This window comes from Gobius niger (genome assembly GCF_951799975.1).
Source record: "Gobius niger genome assembly, chromosome: 1".
NCBI lineage: Eukaryota > Metazoa > Chordata > Actinopteri > Gobiiformes > Gobiidae > Gobius > Gobius niger.
This window is the reverse complement of record NC_136852.1, coordinates 25660754-25683998: the sequence shown is the minus strand read 5'-3', so window position 1 is coordinate 25683998 and position 23245 is coordinate 25660754. Positions and strand designations below refer to the sequence as shown.

At 42.2% G+C, this 23245-nt stretch overlaps 1 protein-coding gene across 7 annotated transcripts in view; it reads right to left on the bottom strand.

Annotated features, from left to right (window-relative positions):
- fat3a (FAT atypical cadherin 3a) overlaps positions 1 to 23245 on the bottom strand; it is a 187583-nt gene that overhangs the window by 25500 nt on the left and 138838 nt on the right. For 4 of the 7 annotated variants that reach the window (XM_079558052.1, XM_079558054.1, XM_079558055.1 and 1 more), the window contains exons 8-19: positions 19649 to 19717; positions 17160 to 17299; positions 15318 to 15593; positions 14708 to 14918; positions 10796 to 13524; positions 9027 to 10392; positions 7321 to 7517; positions 6864 to 7017; positions 6288 to 6521; positions 5810 to 6202; positions 4124 to 4338; positions 2980 to 3117 (exon numbers count right to left, since the gene is read on the bottom strand). In XM_079558052.1, coding sequence (XP_079414178.1) covers positions 2980 to 3117; positions 4124 to 4338; positions 5810 to 6202; positions 6288 to 6521; positions 6864 to 7017; positions 7321 to 7517; positions 9027 to 10392; positions 10796 to 13524; positions 14708 to 14918; positions 15318 to 15593; positions 17160 to 17299; positions 19649 to 19717 — 6122 coding nt within the window. The remainder of the gene's footprint in view (positions 1 to 2979; positions 3118 to 4123; positions 4339 to 5809; positions 6203 to 6287; positions 6522 to 6863; positions 7018 to 7320; positions 7518 to 9026; positions 10393 to 10795; positions 13525 to 14707; positions 14919 to 15317; positions 15594 to 17159; positions 17300 to 19648; positions 19718 to 23245) is intronic. The other 3 variants (XM_079558053.1, XM_079558056.1, XM_079558058.1) reach the window with 1 other exon arrangement.

Sequence of the window (23245 nt, the reverse complement as noted above, 5' to 3'; positions counted from 1 at the left end):
TCACACATTTCCTGTCTCTTTTGTAAATGGTAAATGGTCTCAACTTATATAGCGCTTTTCCACCTACATTAGGCACTCAAAGCGCTTTACAGCAAGGATCCACTCACCCATTCATACTCTCATTCATACACCAATGTACGCAGACACTGGGGGCAATGTGGGTGAAGTGTCTTGCCCAAGGACACAACGACAGTGTACACTTTCAGGAGGTGGGAATCGAACCCCTGATCTTCCGATCATGAGACGACCTGCTCTACCATCTGCGCCACCGTCGCCCCATATTTTTTGCACATCCCGAGTGATCTTATTAAGTGCTGAATGTAACAAGTGAATTTCTCCATTGTGAGAGCAATAATGGATTATCTTATCTGGTAACTAAAGATTTTTTCTCTCTCCATCCTTATCAGAATCTGATTTGATGTAGGTATACCACCCAACCAAAGCCAACCCTTCGACATTAACAATTATTGCCACCCCGGTGATGTCTGCGTCATTAGTGCCGTACAATACAGTACAATACAGTACAGTACAGTGAATGCAGTTGTCTCTGTGAGTGAGGGGAGCTCATACAACCAGGCACAGCACCACCGCACTCCAAGGCTTTGATCCCTGCTCTCTCATGAATACTTCATCATCTCCATCGAACCTCTCTGAAGATATGAGGCTCGGCTGAACACGGCAAAGATGAAGGAGCGCTCTCTGATCAGCTGCGCTTTACTGCACAGACTTCATATATGTGCAGTGGAGCTAGCACGTACAGCAGATAGTATTTGTTAAGGGGTAATGATCGTGTAAGGCTGCGGTTTTCCAATGACCCATTTGACTGGAGTAGAAGTTGAATCAATGTAAACATTGGGTCTAGATTCTGACTTTTAAAGATAATTAAAACGTGTTGAACTAGGGAAGATACTAAACTGAAGAACTCAAAAAGAACATCAGAGGATTTAGCCTTTCGTGTGGGCAAACACTTGAACCCAGGACCTTCTGACAACTCAAGCACCTCAGAGCAATAAGACTCGCACAGTCAGTAAATGCAGATGCATCTGATGTTCAATTAGACCTCTGAGATATTTGTTTTCTAATACGTAAATAGTAATAATCCAAAGACTGAAACGAAACTATTCCTGAAGTGATACTGTGGACTAATTTATAAAACACTCATTAAGTCATAGAGTTAAACAGTTTAACAGAGAGTAAATCTTTCCCTTTAGGCAATCCTGCACTTTACATTTTAGAGTAGACTAAATCAACGACTAAAGTGTTAGGAATATATTTCCACACCTTTGGGAATTTATTTCCACACCTTAAACACATTTAAGTGTAGAATTTTACCCAACAAATAACATTGAAATACAAACATTTATTTTATGACAGATATTTATCTATTTATATCGAAAAATACCTCATAAATGTAAATCAGCTCTCCTAAGACATGGCTGTAACTGGGAGTGGATACGTCTCCAACGTGACAAAAATCAACAGAATTTGAGATTCAAACCAGTTAGATCCTCATCCAAATCCATGCTTTGATTATCCACGGCAGTAAGAGCATGTTCTGTGTTGAGTTGGTAATTAGGAACATGTTTTGTACTAATGGCAACAGTAGAGTCCAAAATGTTGCACAGTGTGCCTTTAAAGTGCATATGACACATTAGACACACGTTTTGCTAAAACATTCTTAATACAACTATATTTAAGATTGTACCCAGCTTTATTTAGTTTGGCCATTTTTGTGACGTTTATAGTTTCACTTCCTCATTGGACACTGACAGGAAGTGACATAGATAGAGGCAAACAATTTTAAACTGTTGCCGTGCCAACCATTTTTTGTCAATGGGAAATGAGTCTGCTGTGACTTTACATCTATCTCACTTCCTGTCAGCAGCTTAAAAATTCAAATAAAAACTTTTTTCTGCCCAACATTTTCTTTATTAAAATGGCTTTGTCACTGAATTAAAATTATAACTATTACTTAAAACAGAATGTTATCCATCTAAGTCATATTTTCAATAGCCATGAAACTTGTCATATGCACTTTAAATCTGCGGTATCTGCATTCAAACCAATTTCCAAGAAGAAGGCAAGTACCACGGGTGCTTAGTGTGTTTAGGATGCTCTGTAACATCCTCTGTAAAGGACTGGTGTGCCGTCCAAACCGTCCAGAAGCTGGACGAGGATAAATAATGCGTATGTAGCACTTGTACCGTTAGTACCGACCTATAGCCAAGTGTTAACCCACGCTCTTTTGAAATAAATGCACACATAACTGCATTAGGCATTGTTTGTCTGGATATTTCATGGCTAAAAGTGTCTCTGTTTGTCTCCTGCAGTTCAAAGCGCCGCTCGCTCTCTCTGAAATGTAAATGTGCGCGGAGCCTCCAGGTGAAGCCGGCTAATTCGAGCCAGGTCGCAGCCGTGTCTTTGCCAAACGACAAATGTAACTGCAGATTATAGCAGCTGAAGCTCATTAGCATTAGCGCTAAGGGAACTGTGTCCAAAGGCAAGACGCGACTTGGCTGTCTGCGAACAGGCCTCGGGAAGAAAAAAAAAGAAAAAAATGGATTAAAAAAAAATCCATCTCGTCTCCACTAATGAGCCCTAAATTCTCCTTTATCCAATCAAATTAAGTGACCTGAAAAACAAGCTGAAAAGTATAATCACCATTTGGAAAACAACTGCTCTTTCTAATTGTTGGTTTATAAGTCTTATTAGTTTTAGCCGTGAACAAATGAAAGTTTATCAAGATGAAATGGCTGTATTGAAAGTTCAGAGTTGTAGTATACTAGGCATGATTGTATTCAAGTGGCGAAAGGATCTTGTTATGAAACCAGCCATCTCAATCATCACAGTCAGTGGTAGATAGAAATGCTTTGTTTACACTCAGAAGACTTAATAGCTCTTCAATGTGAAAATGAACTGCCCTTTCCGAACCCCCTCGTGTCACGCGCACCACAGCTACAATGAAAAGTGTTTGCTTACGCTCTCTCGATCCAGCTGCTTGTTGACTTTGATGACTCCGCTGAGCAGGTCGATGAAGAACTGGTTCTCCCTGTCGCCGCTCACAATGGAGTACAGCACTGCCCCATTCATCTGACTGTCCACATCTTCAGCTACCAGCTACGAACGCGCAAAAAAAACACAAGGTTACACCACTTACACTGAAACCCAACAGGCTGCGATCGGCCCAAACACGCTGAGAATAGTGGGCAGAGATTGAACATTTCGAACACCTGAGCCCTTTCACGATGTGTAACCGGCCACTGTTAGATTTTGTGAGAAACAGACCCAGCCTTTTGAAGAAGCTACATTCATAGGACTTGCGGTATAATTAATACCCAGATGTGATAATACCTCAGTTAAATAAAACCTTCATCTTTATTTATTTTTTAGCAGTGAATTTCCAAGTGTCAGCCCTTTAACATCAGTCCAAATTCTGATCCATTTTCCACTTTAGCAAAAAGGTTGTTTTGCTTTTGTTTCAGAGCGTCTCACATGAACTATTTGCGGCTCAGGTTAAAGCACTTCCATCTCCAGAGCACATTAAAAATCAGACATGTCCCTCCATTTCCCATTTCCCCGCGGCGCCTCTTCTCCTGAACCCTAATGCCAGATCCACCTGTGACAAAAGCTCCTCCGCTCCTTTTGTTTCTTAATAAGCTGTAAAACAGATCACACTCTGTTCCAGTCAGCGCTGCTGCCCACCTGTGTTTCCACGGTAACAGACACCTGGGCGTTTTTTACAAGTGAGACTCAGGCATCTGAACTTTAGTGACTGAACAGATTTCTGTACCGGTGCCCAAATGAACTCGGCACTTTATTGTAGTGATATAGCGGGTGATGGAAACTGTGACGCGACTGGGGAAATGCATTGGGTTTTTGTATAGCCCTTATCAGAGGTACAAGGCACCCTAAGCAGGTCAGAAGAGACTGTTTTGTCATTCATTCGATGCTTACGTATGTAGCCACAGATGCCCTTGGGGTGGACACATCTACATCTCCGACCATCCACTTTTTCAAGCTGCCCCCTATGTCCACATGTTCTCCTATCGTGATAATACCCAGGCCCACCCCTGCTATAGCTTCACACAGGATCTTCACCAAACCATTGTCGGTGGCCTCTCACCTGCACCACTGCCTCTCCGATAGTGGCGTCCTCGGACACCACGGCGGAGTACAGGTCCCGGCTGAAGATGGGCGCGTTGTCATTCACGTCAGTCAGGTTGATGTTGACCGTGGTGATGGCGCTCAGGGGCGGGGTCCCTCCGTCCCGAGCCTCCACTGTCAGGAAGTAGTCCCGGCACGTCTCGTAGTCCAATGGCTGGGCAACCAGGATGGCACCTGGAAAAGGAAGCGTGAGTTTAGATTAATGGGTTTATAGTGTATTTATGTCATTGTGATGTTTTTGTCATGGTTTCGAGATTTATTTAACAAATAATCCCATTCATTAAGAATTAAAAAAAATATACGGTACATAATTTAATGTAATTGCCACTATTGAGAATATGGAGTACAGAAAATCTCACTTGAAAAAACAAATGGTAATACGGTGATAAAACATTCACATTCTTGAATCATTTTTGCAAATGAGAAGGATTTGTTCACTTTTTGAAAAACGGTCCTGGCTTTATTTGCACAGTACACTTGTTCAAAATCAAATCTATTCTTAAACCATTGGATTTTCAAGTGTAAACAGAAACAATTAGGTAGAAATCCCAATACCCTCTGGATTGGCCTCATCTTGCTAAATCTAATGAAATGGGTGAAGCAGCATTTTTCATGGTCTTGGATATACAGTCAAAAGAGATGCAACATTTTTTATGCTTGTTAAATATTATATTCTATGTAAACTTTACTCCACCTTTGCAAGGGTTTTATATACAGTAGTTTGTTGCCACATATAAATCTGTTTTGAGTGGACATATCACGCAAAATCGACTTTGAGGTTTGAACCATGTTTTAACGTTGTTCCCTAGTCAAAGATAAACCTGGAGTAGAGATTCACATCTTTCACACAGTTTTGAGTTAATCCTCAAACAAAGCTGTTAAATTTAGCTGTTTCTTCTTCTACGGTGTCAGCTCCTCGTTCTGTACTTCCTGATTACAATGTTGTTCAAACCGCATAATCCAACATTATCGATTTTGAGCCGCTCTATGCTCAAAGTATGTTTATCATGCACTGCTGGAGCTGCTAACCATGTTGTATGACCAACCATTAAGTTATTTTTTCAGAAAACTGTTCCTTTAGCTGCCAGCGGGAGGAGCCCCAGTCAAGATTTTCCACCAGCACTTTCACCTGCATTTCATTGTTACTATTTTATCTTGCAGAGACATATTTTCAAATATAAAATGTAAAATACAATCAAAAATAAGGTTTTTATGTTTCCATGCATCTGACAAATCACTCTTTAATAAACAAATGCTTTTAATCTGCAGTAAGTAAAGTGAAGCATGTTTAAGAGAAAGAATCATTTTTATAAGGGATCTTCCTGAATATCTTAATAAATATCACATCATGAGTCCATTGTCATTGGGAAATGGTAAAGTTTAAATTGTAAATAGTGTTGACACATATTCATTGCAAATGGATTCTTAGCATCTTAATTATAGGATGGGTAGCAAATTGCAATCAATGTTCCAAACAGCACAGAAATGTTTACAACTACGGTGCTGGCTTGCAACAAGCCATTCGTTTTTAGCATCTCTGCAACTACCAGCTTTGCGATCACAAAAAAACATAGTTTGGTGCTGCTGTTTCCAGAGAAAAAGAAATGTACTACAAGGGGCTAAAAGGTAATATCTGCAAACTCACCTGTGAGAGGATGCACGTGGAACTTGCCATGCTCGTTGCCAGACCGGATACTGTAGGTGATCTCCGCATTGGTGCCTATGTCTTTACTGGCTGCGTAAACCCGCAGCACCTCGGTCCCCACCCCCACGTCCTCCGGGACAGTGGCCAGCTGGTCCCGCCGCTCGAACACGGGCGGGTTATCGTTTATGTCCAGCACCGTGATGGTGACGTTGACCAGAGAGGAGAGAGGCCGAGGGGTGCCCTGGTCCGAGGCCCGCACTGTGATCTGATAGGACGGCTGCACCTCGCGATCCAACACTCGCTCCAAAACTACAATCCCTGAGGACTTTTCTATGGAGAAGGAGCCCTCGGCGGAGTCAGCCAAAGAGTAGACGACTGTGCGGCCCGGACCGGCTGTGGGTAAGACACAGCGAGAGGTTAAACATGCGAGTGATATGTTAAATAAACAAGCCAGGACTGGGTGTCCAAATTGTCTTACCCTGGTCGGGGTCTATGGCCTGGATGCGGGTCAGCAGGGCTCTGGGGGCGGTGTCTTCGTAAGCACTGGCCGTGTAGTGAGGCAGAGTGAAGAGAGGTGGGTTGTCATTCACGTCGCTCACGGTCAGCAGCACGTCGGAACTACAGAAATGTCCGCCACCGTCTGTCGCCTTCGCAACCAGTCTGTAGGCAGGGGTCACCTCTCGATCCAGGTTCACCATGAGTTTGATGTCACCTGTTGAAATGAAGAAGTGTTCATAAGCTACTGCAAAAACCTCCCTGTTTTTCATGGTACTGGCACTGATTGTCATTGAGAAATATTTATATCAACTGTAGCCTCGCAAATGTGATTAAATACAAAAATTCATGAACTTATTTCTGAGTTATTCCTCGTCATTTAGCTGCACATTAAACTCGCTACAGTCCTCTAGTTTAGGTTTAGCCAAGGGTCCTTGTCAAGAACTTTAGTCACAGCTCATTTAGTCATGCACTCAAAATAAAAAGCCAGATGTCCACTGATCTTTAGAGATTTGGAGAGAAAAGTTGAAGAACCAGAGTTTCTCATTACGTCTCTTACCACTGTCAGGATCAATGGCGAAGTCCTGGGATCCTGGTCCATGCAGACTGTACTGAATCCAGGCACTTAGCCCTACGTCGGCGTCCGAGGCTACGACCCGCAGAATCACACTGTTCACTGGGACGTCCTCAGACACTGATGCAGTGTACACCGCCTACAAGGAACATGGTAAGATAAACATTCACTTTGTCATCCTGAAATTTTCCTCAAATGTAAGACAAATGACAAAATGTTGGTAGTTCTCTAAGGGTTATAGCAAACTAATGCTTATTTGTGTAGACATTCAAGCTTAGGAGACAGTCAGACAAATGGTTTGATATTCCATATTCAATAAAAAAAAAAACATTACCCCATTGACCCTAATCTGAAATAAACTGCTGCTATATTGTATGTATGTGTGAGAATATTAAAGAACATATGCAGAATGCTTGTACTGGACGGTTTCTGTGTTCCTGACCTGGTCACAGATGGGGCTGTTGTCGTTGGTATCCGTCACTGACACCTCTACCGTTGCCTGGGAGACGAAGAAACCGTCACTCGCGGTGACGTTGATGACATACAGGTTTCTCTCCTCTCGATCCAGTGGACCTTTCACGTACATCTTCCACTCGCCCTGAACCAGACCCAGGGCAAACACACCGCGATAGTTCCCACCTACAGAGATTTATGAATAAAGGGGTTTGCAGGGTTTAAGTAAAGTTGCACTTCTTTTCATTGGTTGGTCCCCAGTACAAGCTCTATAAAGAGGCCCAAGTCTAAACCATGTATAGCATCATTTATCACGAAAGCAGAATGAATAATATTTAAGAAAAAACGTAAACTAATGAACATTTAAACTTCATTTTTTACATAGTATGTATGTGCTGAAATAAATAACCATATCCAATTGTACCACTTTATTTATTAGATTAGTATCTGGGAGTTGTTATTGTAGACACTTTCAGCAGGACTTTATCAACACTAAGGGTCCACTATATGCAGATAAACTCGCAAAAATGGTACGTGGTGATTATTGTTTTGTTATGAGGAGAAAACACTTATCTCTCGCATGATGAAACCAAGTGTTATTTCACAAAACTAAACTCTAGAGCTGTTTCTTTACGAAGATAAGCTGCAAAAGTTGAGAAAATGCATTAACGCGGATGTGTGAGTGTGGCACAGGATTTTAGAAAGCCTTTAGACTCAAGGGCATTTGGAAACTCTTAGGAAAGAATAGACTGTTGTCTAAAAAGACAGTAACAAAACCACAGTGGCTAATCTAAAATGTAAATTCAACTGACATAAATGACAACTCAATATTCAACCAATAAAATGACTTATTCAAATGAAATTGTAATTTGCCAATGCACGATGAGAATCGAACGTCATATGCCTTTCCCACTGCGCCACTTTGGGTTTACCCAGGCTATAGGGATAGGCATAAAAGCATGTCTTTTGATGAGCTGTAGCTAGATAGAACATTGTAGAAAAAGTGTCTAAGTGTTATAGCTCAATGTTCAATGTAAAATACATGACTCACCTACAATATTTTCAATGTCTTTGGTTCTGTCATTATGAAAATCTATCCTCAAAGGAAAATGTTAACGGCTTCTCTTTACTTGTATTCAGATTTACATTGACTGCTTTCCATTTAACCAGGCTTGGGATAGGCGCAAAGGTTACAGTGGCTTTTACCTTGGAAGGTTATCTAACTTCTTACAAAGTAGAAATAGCTTTGCGGTAGACAAAACAAAGATGATCCGACTCTATCTCCCAGTGCCATTATGTGATCTATATAAATCCACTGGGGCTAATTCGGTCTCCCTCATCTTTATTAAACATGCCTTGGTTCCATGGCGCAGCTGGGAAAAGGTCAGATCTGTCATGATATTTTCCATACGTTTGATTGCCGTCGCCTTGCAGTGTTTCAAGAGTCATTCCTCATTCAGTGATAAGGTCACATCAATCACACTCCGCCATCGGGAAAGCACAGAATACGTCACTACAGTAAACCAGGAATTTCAACAGTTTATGAAGATAAGCTTTGTCATGATATTCTATGTTTATTTTGGTCAACCCTATGTGGGAACGCTTATGAACTTAAATCTCCGACTTTTATAATACTGTATATGCAGACTAATTCTACCAATTACTACAATGAGTGAAACGAATGCTTGCACTCACCAATGATGTGGTAGCTGACTTGTCGGTTCACGGCAGAACTATCATCGTCTCTGGTGTTGAGGACAGCCACCACTTGTCCCGGAGGATCGCTCTCTTGGACCGTCCCGAAATAATGCTGCTCCATGAATCGTGGCGGGTTATCGTTGACATCCGACACTGCTACGGTCACAGTTGTAGTGCTAGACAAAGACACTGTTTCACCCAAATCCGCTGCTACTACTGTGAAAGTATAGGACGGACTGGTTTCGTGATCCAGATCCTTCCGAGTGGAGATCCAGCCCGTGTTCGTGTCAATGCTGAAGGTTTCATGCAAGGAGTCCATATCGGATTGGAGTAAGCTTCCCAGACTGTATGTAACTTGTCCATTGGCGCCTGAATCAAGATCTATGGCGTTAACTTGAATAATTTTTGTCCCAATTGACATGCCTTCCATAACTGTGGCTTCATAGTTGTACGCGTCAAAAGCGGGTTTGTTATCATTCAGATCCAAAACTTTGATTTCAACATCAACTGACGTCACCGAATCTAGTTTCGCCTGTTGGACAGTTGCTGAAACTTTGAAATGGTATCCCTTGATAACTTCATGATCCAATGGTTTGTCCAATTTAATCAACCCTGTACCTTTCTCCACCACAAATACGCCATCTTGGTTGTTTTCTCCCATCTCACCATTGACCAAGGCAAAAGTAACAGGGAGCAGAGCGTGTGCAGGCGGCATGTTGAGGTGGACTTTTCCGATGATTGAACCAATAGGCATGTCTTCCGGTGTGCTGTATTGGTATTGTTGTTGGTTAAAAGATGGTATAAATGCATCCGGGGACAGGACATGGATGTAAACCGAGACTAAGGAGTGGCGTATCGGATTGCCACCATCCACTGCCTTGACGAAAAAAGACAAAACCGAATTTCGCAAATGGCTGAAACTGCCTTTCGTCACCATCCATCCATTGTCTGGATCGATTTCCAAAATATCCACCACTGGGACGTGAGCTTCACTGTAAAGAGAATATGTAACTTTGGCATTCAAACCGGTGTCCTGATCAAAAGCTTGAATTTGTGTCACTAAATGTCCTTTGGCAACATCCGATTTGACCGATGCCCTGTATTCGGTGGCCTGGAAACGTGGTACGCAGTCATTTTCATCCAAAAGAGTGACTTGGACTGTGCAGTAAGAAGCGCGACCACCAGAGTCTCTGCCCGCTATGGTTAAAATAATGTTCTTGTTTGAAGGGTCTTCGCGGTCTAGTTTTTCCAAAGTGGTGATTTGTCCGTTGGCATCGATACTGAACTGGTCCTTTCCAACGTCGTTCACAAAGGAGTAAGAGACTTGACCATATATACCAGGGTCAGCATCAGTCGCTTTTACCTAGGAAGATAAATATCTTTAGTAAGACTTAAAATGGTGCTTGAGTACAACTTTTCAATGGATAGCATGTTCTAATCTGTGTGTTATAAGTAAATGCATAATGGACTTAGCTACTACTGTACTCAGCATGTAAATAAGAAAAAAAGCTAAAGTAAAGTGCTTGATCTCAAACAGTTGACATTAAAAACATATACAGCTTATTCAACAAATCAAAGTATAAATTGACATTGAAAATGACAATGAAACCTTTGAAAAGCAAACACAATACACTCTGTGCTTGCATAATCAATCTAGAAGAACTCAGTGTGCAGCGATACCAAATCCTACCCTGTATGTAATTTGCAGAACATTTCTAAACACTCCTCACCTAATAACAATGAATAGAAATGTCACTTATTCTTACCTGAATAACTTTGGTTCCTGAAGGAGAGTTCTCTCTGATCTCGGCTTCATAAAGGTTCTGCTCAAACACTGGACTGAACAGGTTTGCCCCTAAAACTTTTACATGAACTTGGGCTGTGCTGGTAAAAACTCCATCAGAAACAGACACGTTCAAACTATAGACCGGGTCCATCCTTTGCTTACGATGACTGGATAGTGTGATAATTCCTGTCCGTTTGTCCATCACAAAGTTCATTTTCTCATTCCCAGACAAAATGCTGTACTCCAGTTTGTCAAAATCCGAGCTGTCTGCATCCGAAGCTTGGACGCAGGTTACAAAGTGTCCTCTTGGAGCCAGTTCGTTCACATATGCCTCATATAGAAGCTGGTGGAAAACAGGGGGGTTGTCATTTAAATCGTTAACCACTAGTATGACAGAGACTTCGCTGCTTAAAGGCGGGAAACCATTATCTGTAGCCCTTACGATGAAGTTATACTGCTGGACAAGTTCATGATCGAGCATACGTGCAGTTAATATCAGTCCGCTGCTGCTATCAATGTGGAAATAATCAGTACTATTGTGCTCATTGGAAAAAATCTGATAGCGTACAATGTTGTTTTTCTCTGAATCTTTGTCCGTTGCAATAACTTGGAGAGCTGGAGTTCCAATCATGGCCGATTCTGATAAAACAACTTTGTAAAACATCTTTTGGAAAGTAGGAGTATTGTCGTTTACATCGAGAACAATGATATCCACGTCAACCTCGGCTCTCGCACTGGTCAGATAGTCGGTAGCTCTTACAGTTAACCGGTAAGATGAGGCTTCTTCGTAGTCCAAAGAATGAATGACGCTAATCACGCCAGTATCAAAACCGATGTCAAATTGAAGAGATGGGTCACCATCCACAATAGTATAGATGATGTTTTGGCCTTCTGGACTCGTAGCGTTGATGCCGAGAATTGGTGTGTGGATTGAAATGTCCTCATTCACAGAAACGGTGTAGAAAGATTTGTCGAAAACAGGCATTGCTTTGTTGACAACAGTTATTGGGAACTCAACACTTGTAGATAAAGGCGGATACCCTCCATCTCTTGCAAATATCACCATTTGGTACTCTACGTTGGACAAGTCAGATTCAAATGCACGTTTAAGGCTAAGAGTCCCAGTGTGGCGGTTGATATCAAAATGCCCGTGATCGTCTTTTAGGTAATACGACACCTCTCCGTTGATGCCTTTATCTCCGTCTATGGCCATGACTTTAAAAATATGAGATCCCGGTTCAGCTTCTACTTGAACTGCTGCGTAATAAGGTAGTCCAACAAACACGGGAGCATTATCATTGATATCTTCCACCTGGACTCTTACCAATACTCGGGCTACATGCAAACGGTCATGTTCACGCTTAGCTTCAACAACCAGCTCGTAAAACTCTTGCTCTTCCCGATCAAACGGTATTCCCGTTGTTTGGATCACGCCAGAAGTTGGACGGATTCGGAATTTTGTGCCAGCATTTAGTAGCGTATATTTCAGCGGCTCATTTAAGCGGTTTCCAATGGCGTTCACGACAGCAACTTTGGTGATATTAGAAATGTTTTCTTGAATTGCTGATGTGTAGATACTTTGGGAGAAGCTAAGACCAGAATCCAGTGCCTCTCGGACAAGGAGAGTCACCAAAGCAGTACTGGAGAATTTACCGTCTGAAACTTTGACGCTAAATCGGAAACGCTCTTTTGAGAAGTTGTTATTTTTGACAACAATGACGCCGCTTGATGGTTTTATTGTAAAATGCTCCAAAACTCCATCCGTTAGCGTGTATGTTAGCTCGGTTGGCACGTCTTTATCTGGGTCGACAGCTGAAACTTGCAGTGCTTCAACTCCTACATAAGTTGGTAAGAGCAAAACTGCTTCGTAGGCATTTTGACTAAAGCGTGGCGGCGAATCATTGGTGTCTATAACTTGTATAGAAACTTCTGTGGGACTATCAGCAGTCAATTGTGGTTTGCCGTTGTCTCTTACATGAACATGAAAATGGAAGCTCGATATTGTTTCATGGTCTAGGTTAGCAATCGTCCTTATCGATCCTGTTCCTGAGTCCACTGTGAAAAACATCTTGGCTGTATCTTCAACAATCTGGTAAATCAGAACAGCATTCTGGTTACGATCAGCATCTGTCGCTTTAATTACCAAGGGAGAGTTATCTGAATTTAGCACTACGCTATTGACAGGAGCGGCCTCGCTAATGCTACCCCGATAGTGCAGTTGCTGGAAAACAGGTTGGTTGTCATTTTCGTCCACTACTTGAATTATTACGGTTACATTTGTGGCCATACCAGCCATGTTAGAAGCTTGGACGATTAGCGTATACGATGGCTTGGTCTCATAGTCTAGCGGCTTTTGCGTAGTTATCACTCCACTGTATTGGTTGATTTGAAAAACGTGATTGGCATTGCCAAGTTTGATGTTGTATGTCAGTGTCGACTGGCTAACTGCATTGATAGTAATAACCGATGTCCCGATGGCGGCGTTTTCTGTGAGTTCAGCTTGGTATTCCGGTTGGGGGAATTTGGGTCCAGCATTGTCCGAAAGGGTGACAGCGATCCGGACTACAGTGGTGGTGGAGAGAGGTGGCGAGCCATTATCCGTGACTCTGACCGTGAGGACATAATGCCCAATACTTGATAAATCCAAATCCCGAGCAACTGAGATGATTCCCAAAACTGGCTCGATGTGGAAGGCATTCCCAGTGTTTCCTGTAAAATAAAGATACAATTTACTGATTATTGGCTTCATGGAACTAATTCTATTCCCAAAAGAGCATAACAAGCTAGCAAAACATTGTCTAGGATTGTAAGAATTCAAATTTGTTAAATTAAATAAAGAATGGGTTAGAATTGGTGCCAAAATTTGTGCACTGTGTTGCAATAATTATGTGATCTAGAGACAGTGATAACAAGCTTTGAACAATAAAATTATAGGGCATTAACTAGCTGAGACCCGGCCTTCGGCCGGGCCTCGCTAGTCTCCACATTTGATATTCAGAGATTGTGAGTGACTACAAAGAAATGTCCAACCCGTCACACAGTTCAGCTGTAGGCCAGTGGTTCCCAACCCATTCCAAAAACTATGGCCACTACAAATGAGTAAAAGAATGAAGGCTCAAAAAATTTTCAAACAAACTGCAATTGGAGTGTTTGATGCACCCGTGCTCCTCTCTTATAAAGTACGACAATATTTTCGCTAAACTTGGGGAACAGGATTCAAGAGACAGTGGAATAATTATGGATAAATATTAGGGGTTCAGCTGTAAAGGTTTGGGTGACGGTGCAGGACCAGTGGTTTGGTGCATCACGGTAGTGTACAATAAAAAAAAAGAATGAGTAGGTTTTGGACTGAAATAGCCTAATGATCGTTATTAGACAGTATTTATAACCTTACAATAAAATTGGCAATGCGTTCAAAGCTGCTTTACAATCAAATGTACCTCTGGGCTCACAATACGTGAAAGCAAAATCGGCCGCGGATGTCCACGCACACACTCAGTACTGTCGCCAGGCTTCCTGGTGTTCCCAAACGGTCTCCCATCCCAGTCCTAACCAGGCCCTTCCCTGCTTAGCATCGGAGGAACGGTCTCCCATCCCAGTTCTAACCAGGCACTTCCCTGCTTAGCATCGGAGGAACGGTCTCCCATCCCAGTTCTAACCAGGCACTTCCCTGCTTAGCATCGGAGGAACGGTCTCCCATCCCAGTTGTAACCAGGCACTTCCCTGCTTAGCTTCAAAGTCGGTATGGGAAAGAAACATGGCGGCGCCCAGGCGGCGGCCATTGAGATAGCGTTTTCTATAATAGATTATGGTCACGCATTTTTAGGTTATTAAAAATGCTATGATATCAGTAGGATCTCACAAATCGATTACTGGACTATTACTGGATTACCTGCTTCGATGGAGTAGTGCAGCTCTGCGTTCTGGCCCTTGTCCTTGTCTAGGGCGGTGACCTGAACCACAGCGGACCCCACTGCAGCAGACTCGTACACGGAGCCCTCGTACAGAGCGCTGGTGAAGATGGGCACGTGATCATTGATGTCTTCCACCTCCACCAGCACACGAGCCAGATTCTTCCTGTACGGGAACTCCTGGTCCTTAACCTGAGGTGAGGCAACATTTTTTTATTCAACAGCACAAGCAATACTGCCTAAGAAACCTATTTTTCCCCCTCAATTTTAAAGATTCCAATTCTAGCTCATTTTTCAGGTGTTGTCAGAAAAGAAAAAGAGTAGATTTTAAAATGCCACTGTTTTGAGCACTAGTCTCCCCCCTTGTCATTATACTAACAAATTCACTGAATCAGCAACTGTCAACAGGTGGAGTCAAACTTTGGTCACACAGGAACCTAAGACAATGATGATGCTTCCATTATATTTGCCAAATGCCACATTGTACGTATTAAAATAAATGAATGAGTTGTATAGGCTCCTGCCCTCCACCCAAAGTTATGACTTCAAAGCCTAAACCATGAGGAACACAATCTGCTGAGTTTCCTTTACCATGACGGTGAGCACATGCTGAGCGCAGGCCTCGTGGTCCAGCCTCTGCGTGGTGTAGATGGTGCCCTGGGTGGGGTGTATCCTGAACAGGCGCAGGCTGTTCGGGTCGATGGCGCTCTGCAGGGAGTAGGTGAGTTTATGGTGCTCGTCTCGATCCGAGGCCAGAACCTGGACCACCTCCGAGTCAGGGGGCGTGTCCTCCGAGATGGTGATGTCGTAGGTCGGCTGGGAGAAGACCGGAGCGTTGTCGTTGTTGTCCATGACAGTGATGTGCACCTGAGGAAAGACAATTTTGCGAGTTCATAACTTTGTTTGACAGTACATTTTTACTGGTAACTGCATGTGCTATTCCTCCTAATCCAATGACAAATTTCACTAACAGCATACATTACACTATATAGTTTGTGATGTTTTTTCAATTAATCACTATCATCGGCTTAATCGATTGAAACCAATATTAACAATTAATCTTTAAGCTGCATTGAACAAAGAAGATAAAGCACCATCTGGGGTCTAACCGCATTAAAGCAGAACTAAGTAACTTTTTTTACCTTAATAAATCCTTTTTGTAGTCCCTCTGAGGGTAATATAAATGGACACTAATGGAAAACATCTCCCTCGCTGCACTTAGTTGTCTACAAAATCACTGTTGGCCCCGCATTTCTGAGGTTTATGACATGGTACAGGTAAGTCCTGACTATATTCTGTCTACAGCTTTCGGTTTGTTGATGAACATTTTACAATACAATATTTTCATTACGATCAGAAGAAGCTAACAGGCTAACGGGCAAAGCTAACTGTGGGCTAGCGCCACTTTAGCAACATTTACAGCCAAGTTTGAGCGGGAAAAAAAAAATCTCCATTGCATAATTGGGTTGTGATAAAATGTACAATATCCCTCTCTACCTTTGTCTTTTACCAGCGTAGTATTTATACTCACGGACAATTAAAGAGTAAACAAAACACAACATGCCACGACTGCTGCAGTGGCGCTTGTGGCCTCTAGAGGCTGAAGTTACATAGTTCTGCTTTAAGGGCAAATAAACATAACATCCAGCAACTTTGTCCTAAAATATGCATTCTACTTTTTCAATTATGGCTATTATTTCTGGAAAACAGCTTTACCCACAGCCAATGGATAACAGTTAATCGGTAAGGCGACCAATTAGGTGATAAAGAAATTGAACAGAATGTGAACAGAATTTTCATTTTGCAAATTTGAGACTAATAAGAGGATTATGAAAACTTACTGTAATGAGAAAGGTTAAAGACGGGCTGTGTTAAAACATGCTTGTCCATAGTGAATGGATTTGAGTGAGTTTAACAATTGGATAGTGCGTGGTCTCTGTAACAAATTGGGCATTGTCCCATCTATAATAGACTCATGTGCTAATACACAAGCTCTAGAAGCCCATTAGCCAGCCACATAAACAGAGATGTTGAACAAATGACTAGCTTCTTTCGGTAGTTCTTTATTAGGATATAAAATTAGTAATATGACTGTTTAGACTTGTGTCTCTTCTGAACACCTGTCCAAAGCAGCTGTGTGTAGCAGAAGCCACAGACAGAGACGCCGGCTCTGGGACATGAACTGGGAATCGTCCAAATAAAACACTCGTAACCACGGCCAGGACAGGAGTCTAAATTTGGGCCAAAGAGACCCCCCGCTGCTCCTCCATCTGCCCACCACCAGTCTCACAGGTGTGTCCGTCTCCGCTCAACACAGGTGAGTGGAAAATGGAGCAGGCCAACCATTTATCTTTCCATTAAAACAAAGATAAACCCAACCCGGAATGCAATCAGGCGGAAGCCGAAGCAGAGACGAAGAAGCAGCGTCCGCACCTGTGTCGCCGCGGTGTTGGTCCCGTCGGTGGCTGTGACTGTGAGGTTGTAGAAGGACCGCTGCTCCGCGTCGAGGGGCCGGGCGATCACGACGGTCCCCACGGCTTTGTCCACGTCAAACGCGCTGTCAGTGTTCCCCCCTATACGCCACACGGGACACGGCAAAGACGGTCAGACATTTATCACAGTCAAAGCATCGAGCGATCAAGGAGTCCTCTCAGGTGATTTTGGGCTTTACACAAAAGAACCAATGACATGTTTCATAGCGCATGACGGGAAAAATTATTAATAGAATGGTGAGTTTGTTCGGGTTGAAATAAAGGCGGACAATGAGTAAAAGGAAACCAACGTGAACACAGCAAAATAAATGTGGAGCTGCAGCTAACATAATGACATGTTTTTCCTATAGTATTAAGTGCATTAAGATTTACAATAGGTTTTCTCTTCCACAAAAGCTTTCGAAGGAATAACCTTGGCATGTGTGTGTGTGTTAATCTCGATCTGAATATTGCGTCTTGGGAGTTGTGTAGTTGTGACTGGGGCGGGTTCGAGACATGGGTGACTGCGTTGTTAGCCGTTCCCTTTAAGTGCACCATTAGCCTTTTTTCACTAATGGGTTAGACGCAGCAGCCATTAACCCCTCAGGAATGTGCTGTGTGTTCAGGTGGGGGCCCATTCAAACCAATGACAGGGAAGTGCTTCACCATTTGTTTCAATTAACCTCAGCCTCAATCTCATCCATTACAGGAATTAACCACTAAAACATGGGCTGAACCAGGGCTAGACTGGGGCTCCGTCAGGGCTAAGACTCGGGCCAACACTATAGGGATTTGTCAGGGAAAAGTAAATCTAAATAAGGACTACAACCCGGACTGATAAAGACAGAACCAGGGTGAGGAGAGGTTTCATATGCAGTATTTATGAAACGTTGAGGCAAAAGTCTATCACAATATTAGTTGGATTTTGATGTGTTGCATCTAGAGGTGAAGTCCTACTTGACATTCAGTAACTAACGTTAATTAACATTTGGATTGATCAGCTAATTCTTTGTAAACTGCTTTTATTTTGCCATATCTGTGGAGAAACGTTGCCTACAAGCCAAGTTCCAACAGTGTGGGGATATTTTTAAATGTTTACTGGCAAAACTCATAAAAGAAAATATCCAAATGAAATAAGGCGAGACACTACAGGTGAATTTAGAAAATTTAGAGATATTAATTAGTTTGAAACTTTTGCTGTCGATGACTGGCTTAAATATGAGGAAAAAATGTATTGCAAGTTTTTTTCATTTTATGTTTTCAAAAAAATCCCCCAAATTTCCTATATTTTAGGCGACGAAATCTGAATAATGGATTGAGCCAGGCTTAAATGTATGGTTTTATTTCGTTGACACATTTGCTACAAATACTTTTTCAGAGGGGATTTGGGATCTTGTTTAGTTTTAAAAGAAGCAGATTTTTTTGTGGAAAAATGTTAAATAATAATCTAAAAATGTAAATATTGCCTTGTTTTTTGACAAAAAATCCGGCTTGGAATTAGGTATTAAAAAATCCCTCTGAAAAAAACTTTACAATATTGTTAAGTCAAAGACTGGAATAGCATAGAATAGAATAGAACTTTATTGTCTGTTCCAGAGAGCAGAAATGTGTCTTTCAGCACGGCCCATTGATGTCGCATCAATATGAGAAAATTGCTCTTGAAATGACCATTTCTAAAAATCTATGGCGAAACATTTAATCAGTGAAATTGTGCATGTTATTGTGAAGATTTGTTTTTTGTGTTCTTGCCTGTAGTGTCTCCTGTTAAAAATGATATGCAGACTTACATAACAATAATCACAGGGTTCTTAAACTCCTTAAAGCGTCATCTGTGCTGGATAGTTTTAGTGTCGCGGACGTTCTTCCTCTCATTTAAGATGCTTTGTCAGCAACTAATGACTTTTTAGCAGTAGGCTCAATATACAGTTTAGCGGTTTTCTTGGAGGGGGTTTACCTTGTTCTAGGTACCACCCATGTTTATTCTCCAAAAAAAACCTCTTAACTAGTTCAACAGCCTCTATTGTGCTGTATAATGGCATCAATACCAAGATGCCACTGACCAGGAATCTGCTCATCTGCAACACAAAAACAATACAGATGACAGCTTAAGGGCTTTACTCTGCAATGGAAAACTTGTCATGAGGTCCAAACCCAGGTCTAAACAAACTGTGAAACAAAACAAAGTGATGACCCCCACAACTAGAAAGACTAAACAAGACGACACCAACAAATCCAAGATGAAGGCAGTCTTAACCTGGATAAACACATACATAAACCACATGTAAAACACAAGAACAGCACAAACAAAAGCGAGAAGCACATCTGACACGAGCATGAAGTGAACATACCAAAATGTGAGGGGGAAGAAAGCATCAGATAAAAAAAAAAGAGGAGGATTGAGGGACAGAGAAGGAGGTCGGAAAGAAGGAAAGGAAGTAGGAAGCGAGATACCTTCTGAGGAGCAGTTCTTGCCACAAGCGCTGTGCAGAACACAGAACATCTCACGGAAAAATCGAGGCCCTTCAGGAGCGCGGCGTTAGGAGACAAAATACACGAGTGAGAGAGGACAGAGGAGCGAGGACAGGATTCAAGTGGGACAGTGGGAGAGAGGAGACAGAAGGCTGAGGCCCCATCGTAGATTTAGACTCATTATCCGTAAGACTTACTCCAGAGGTATCAAAGGCTAGATAGAAATGACTAACATTCCAACAAAGATTGATATCATCCAGGGTGGTAAATAGACAGAAGTTAATTGAACTGGACATTTTCGTACATAGATTTAGTTGCCCGACATGTTGAGAAACATCCAATTCTCTTCTTCAAAAGGCCAACGATCTTAAGTCCCATCAGATGGTAGATTGGATGGTCCAGTTGTCTATTTGAATTGAGTTACCTTCTGTGTATTTGCCACCCAATCTGCCATCTGATGGGACTTTACATCGTTGGCCCTTTGAAGAATAGAATTGGATGATTCTCGAAACGTCGGGCAACGATGTACGAAAATGTCCAGTTGAATTGAGTTAACTTCTGCGTAAATGACTAACACTTTCAATATCGTCTTCACTGTGACGCAAAGAGAGGGGACAGACTTTTCAAAATACTGTGGAAGACAAGGTAGAGAAAAGGAAAGTGGATCGAAGCAGAGCCAAAGCTAAAAAAGTATCTCCAGTTCACTGCCAAGGCTCGGCTGCAGCGAAAGACGAATGGTGCATTGTGGGAATCGCAGTCTTTTCATAAGTCGACCATTTTCAAACCCGAACTGGCAAGAGTCCAGTTTTTTTCGTATTTCCCCATAACTTTACACAGTTTGAGTTTGATAAACAAGCCAAGGGGGGGGGGGGACACGAGGGACACAAAAGCAAATCACCGATGCCCAGACTACGTTCGTTTTTATTAAATCAGTCTGAGCGCATCACAATCGTCAGCGTTTTAGCACATTCAGACGCAGCTTAGTGCATTGGGCATGGCCTAATCTGGTTAAGCCTTTCAGTGGCTGTGAGTTTGACGGATCAAAAGGGATTTCACTCAGAAAAAAAACGCCACACTGCCTTTGAATGTGCCGGTGTAAAGAGCAGCCACCGCTCTCAACTAATAAGAGTTATGACTAAACGCTAAAAGGATTTGAGGCGCTGTTGAATATAATTGGAGAACACTCAGTCATTGCAACAAAACTATTACAACTCCATATTCCTGGCAAGAGTAGTAGTTCCTTCACTTCATTCTGGCAACATAATACTGGTTTAGGAACAAGCCAATCGCTCAGTTTCTCAAATGTAAATGTTTGAGAGCCTTTTGAATATCATGGTAATTGAACCTCTTAACCCCCACCTGAACCGAGCGCATTTTCTCCAGTTTGGCTTTACCCAAATCGAAAAGCTTCTTGAAAAAAGTGTCAAAGTAGCCACAAAAATGAGACGAAAAGGTTGCACTTTTTTGACAAGAACGTCAAAAAAGTGATGGGAATTTTTGTTTTTTTAAAGTGGATGACAACGCAAGGAAAAAGACCCATTTAGATGAGTTCTGTGGGTCTTAGCTTTCAAATGTGGCGTCGCTGTGACCTCATGGGTTTGGGTAAAGCTGAACTGGAGAAAATGCACTCAGTTAAGGAGGGGGTTAAGAGGTTAAGGAAAGCTAAAGGCCTTTCGACATTGTTTTATAGGCTACTTTCACAAAGGTTGACAGTCGTCAGCCGAAAACTGCATTTGATTGCATTTGTAAAGACACTCGTGAGATTTGGAGTGTCGTGGCATAGTATAGTTCTTTTGCCAGCAGGGAAAACAACTTGATATGAAGAACACTGCCGTCTCTGTCAAAGAAATGTTTTTACAATTGTATAAAATTATCATGTGTCACACTGTGCCACTGGGAATCAGCTGCTGCCTCAAACCTGATGCTTGTCACGCCGTTATTATGCAAAGTTTCGAGCGTCAGAACCTGCGGCAGTGACATCTCAAACAGCAGGAGAGTATAGGGAGACGGCATACTGTCACATCACCTTGTAACCCCGCGCTAACTACTGCAGGTACATGTCAATCCGTCTACTGGGAAAGGGATAATAGACTTCTCTCACATCACAATGCATATACAGTATGTGTTTCTAAAAGGAATTTCCATACTTAGGCTGAAGGACTTGTGGAGACATAGTGGAGTCTCCAAAAGTTCTAAAGCATAAATAAATATTCATGTAAAAATATTAATTGCAAAGGCATTTTCACTTTTGATCAACTTAACCTCTTAACCCCCACCTGAACCGAGCACATTCTCTCCAGTTTGGCTTTACCCCAATTCGAAAAGCTTCTTGAAAAAAGTGTCAAAATAGCAACAAAAATTAGACAAAAAAGGAGGATGAAAATGCAACAAAAGAGTGACAAAACGCGATAATAATGTGACAAAAAAGTGACGGAAACCCGACCAAAAAGTAATGGAAAAGAAATGTCAATACAGTGACGGCAACGTGAGGAGAAAGCTCAGTTTATTTTTTATCGGTTTATTTGGTTGGGACAGTGCATGTTAATGAACATACATGGGTCTCATGCATGTAATTATGTAGGTCTTAGCTTTCAAATGAGGTGTTACACTGGCCTATAGGCTGTGACCTCATGGATTTGGGTAAAGCTCAACTGGAGAAAATGCACTCGGTTAAAGCAGTACTTGTTTACCTTAATAAATCCTTTTCGTAATCCCTCTGGGGTTAATACAAGTGTTAATGGGATCTCCCCCGGTGTCTCTGGCCAGAATACCACAATTGCAACTTCCCTGCATCCGGGTAGAGGGCACAATACACACTAATGGAATCACGAAGAAGAACGGGCAAAGCTAACTGCGGGCTAGCACCACTTAAACAGTATTTACAGCCAAGTTTAAGTGAAAAAAATGATCTCCATTGTGTAATTGGATGCACAATATCCCTCTCTATCTTTGTCTTTTCTATCAGTGTAGTATTTTTGCCATTTGCACAGGCTTCATAAGCTTCATAAGCTTTGTATTATGCCCTAAGTATATTATTAGGTATATAGTAATGTAGGGTTTTGTTGCAACAACATCAGATACCTTACTACCAACCTACCTGCCCAAACCAATCCATCTATATTCTGATCCATCTTGCAGGAAGCCCCTGTGGCCTTCCCTTGCATGCACTCCTCATCCTTAGGGTTAATTTCCCCTTGGATGTGTTTCCCACACTGATGGAGATTAGAAAGATTGCGTCGTCGTCTTTCAAGCTCCTAGTCCATCTTACATCGATGTCTTAGTGTGAAGTATCCTTTTTGACACATTTTTCATCAAATCTCAAAATAAGATAGTCATTCAGAAATTACAGTTTGTTTCCTCTCCGTTCGAGAAGTCGTTGACATGGTAACAGTGATGGAGCATAGCAAACCATGCGGCGCGGCCAACGACGACCGTAAAGCTGCTGCTTCCAGGCCTCCATCTTGAGCCACCCCCCCCCCCCCAAAAAAAGCTCAGAAAACACACGGCCATGTGCAGTGAAACCAACACAGTAGCGCCACCCACAGGCCACTGACGTTAAACCACAGACAGCGAAGGAGG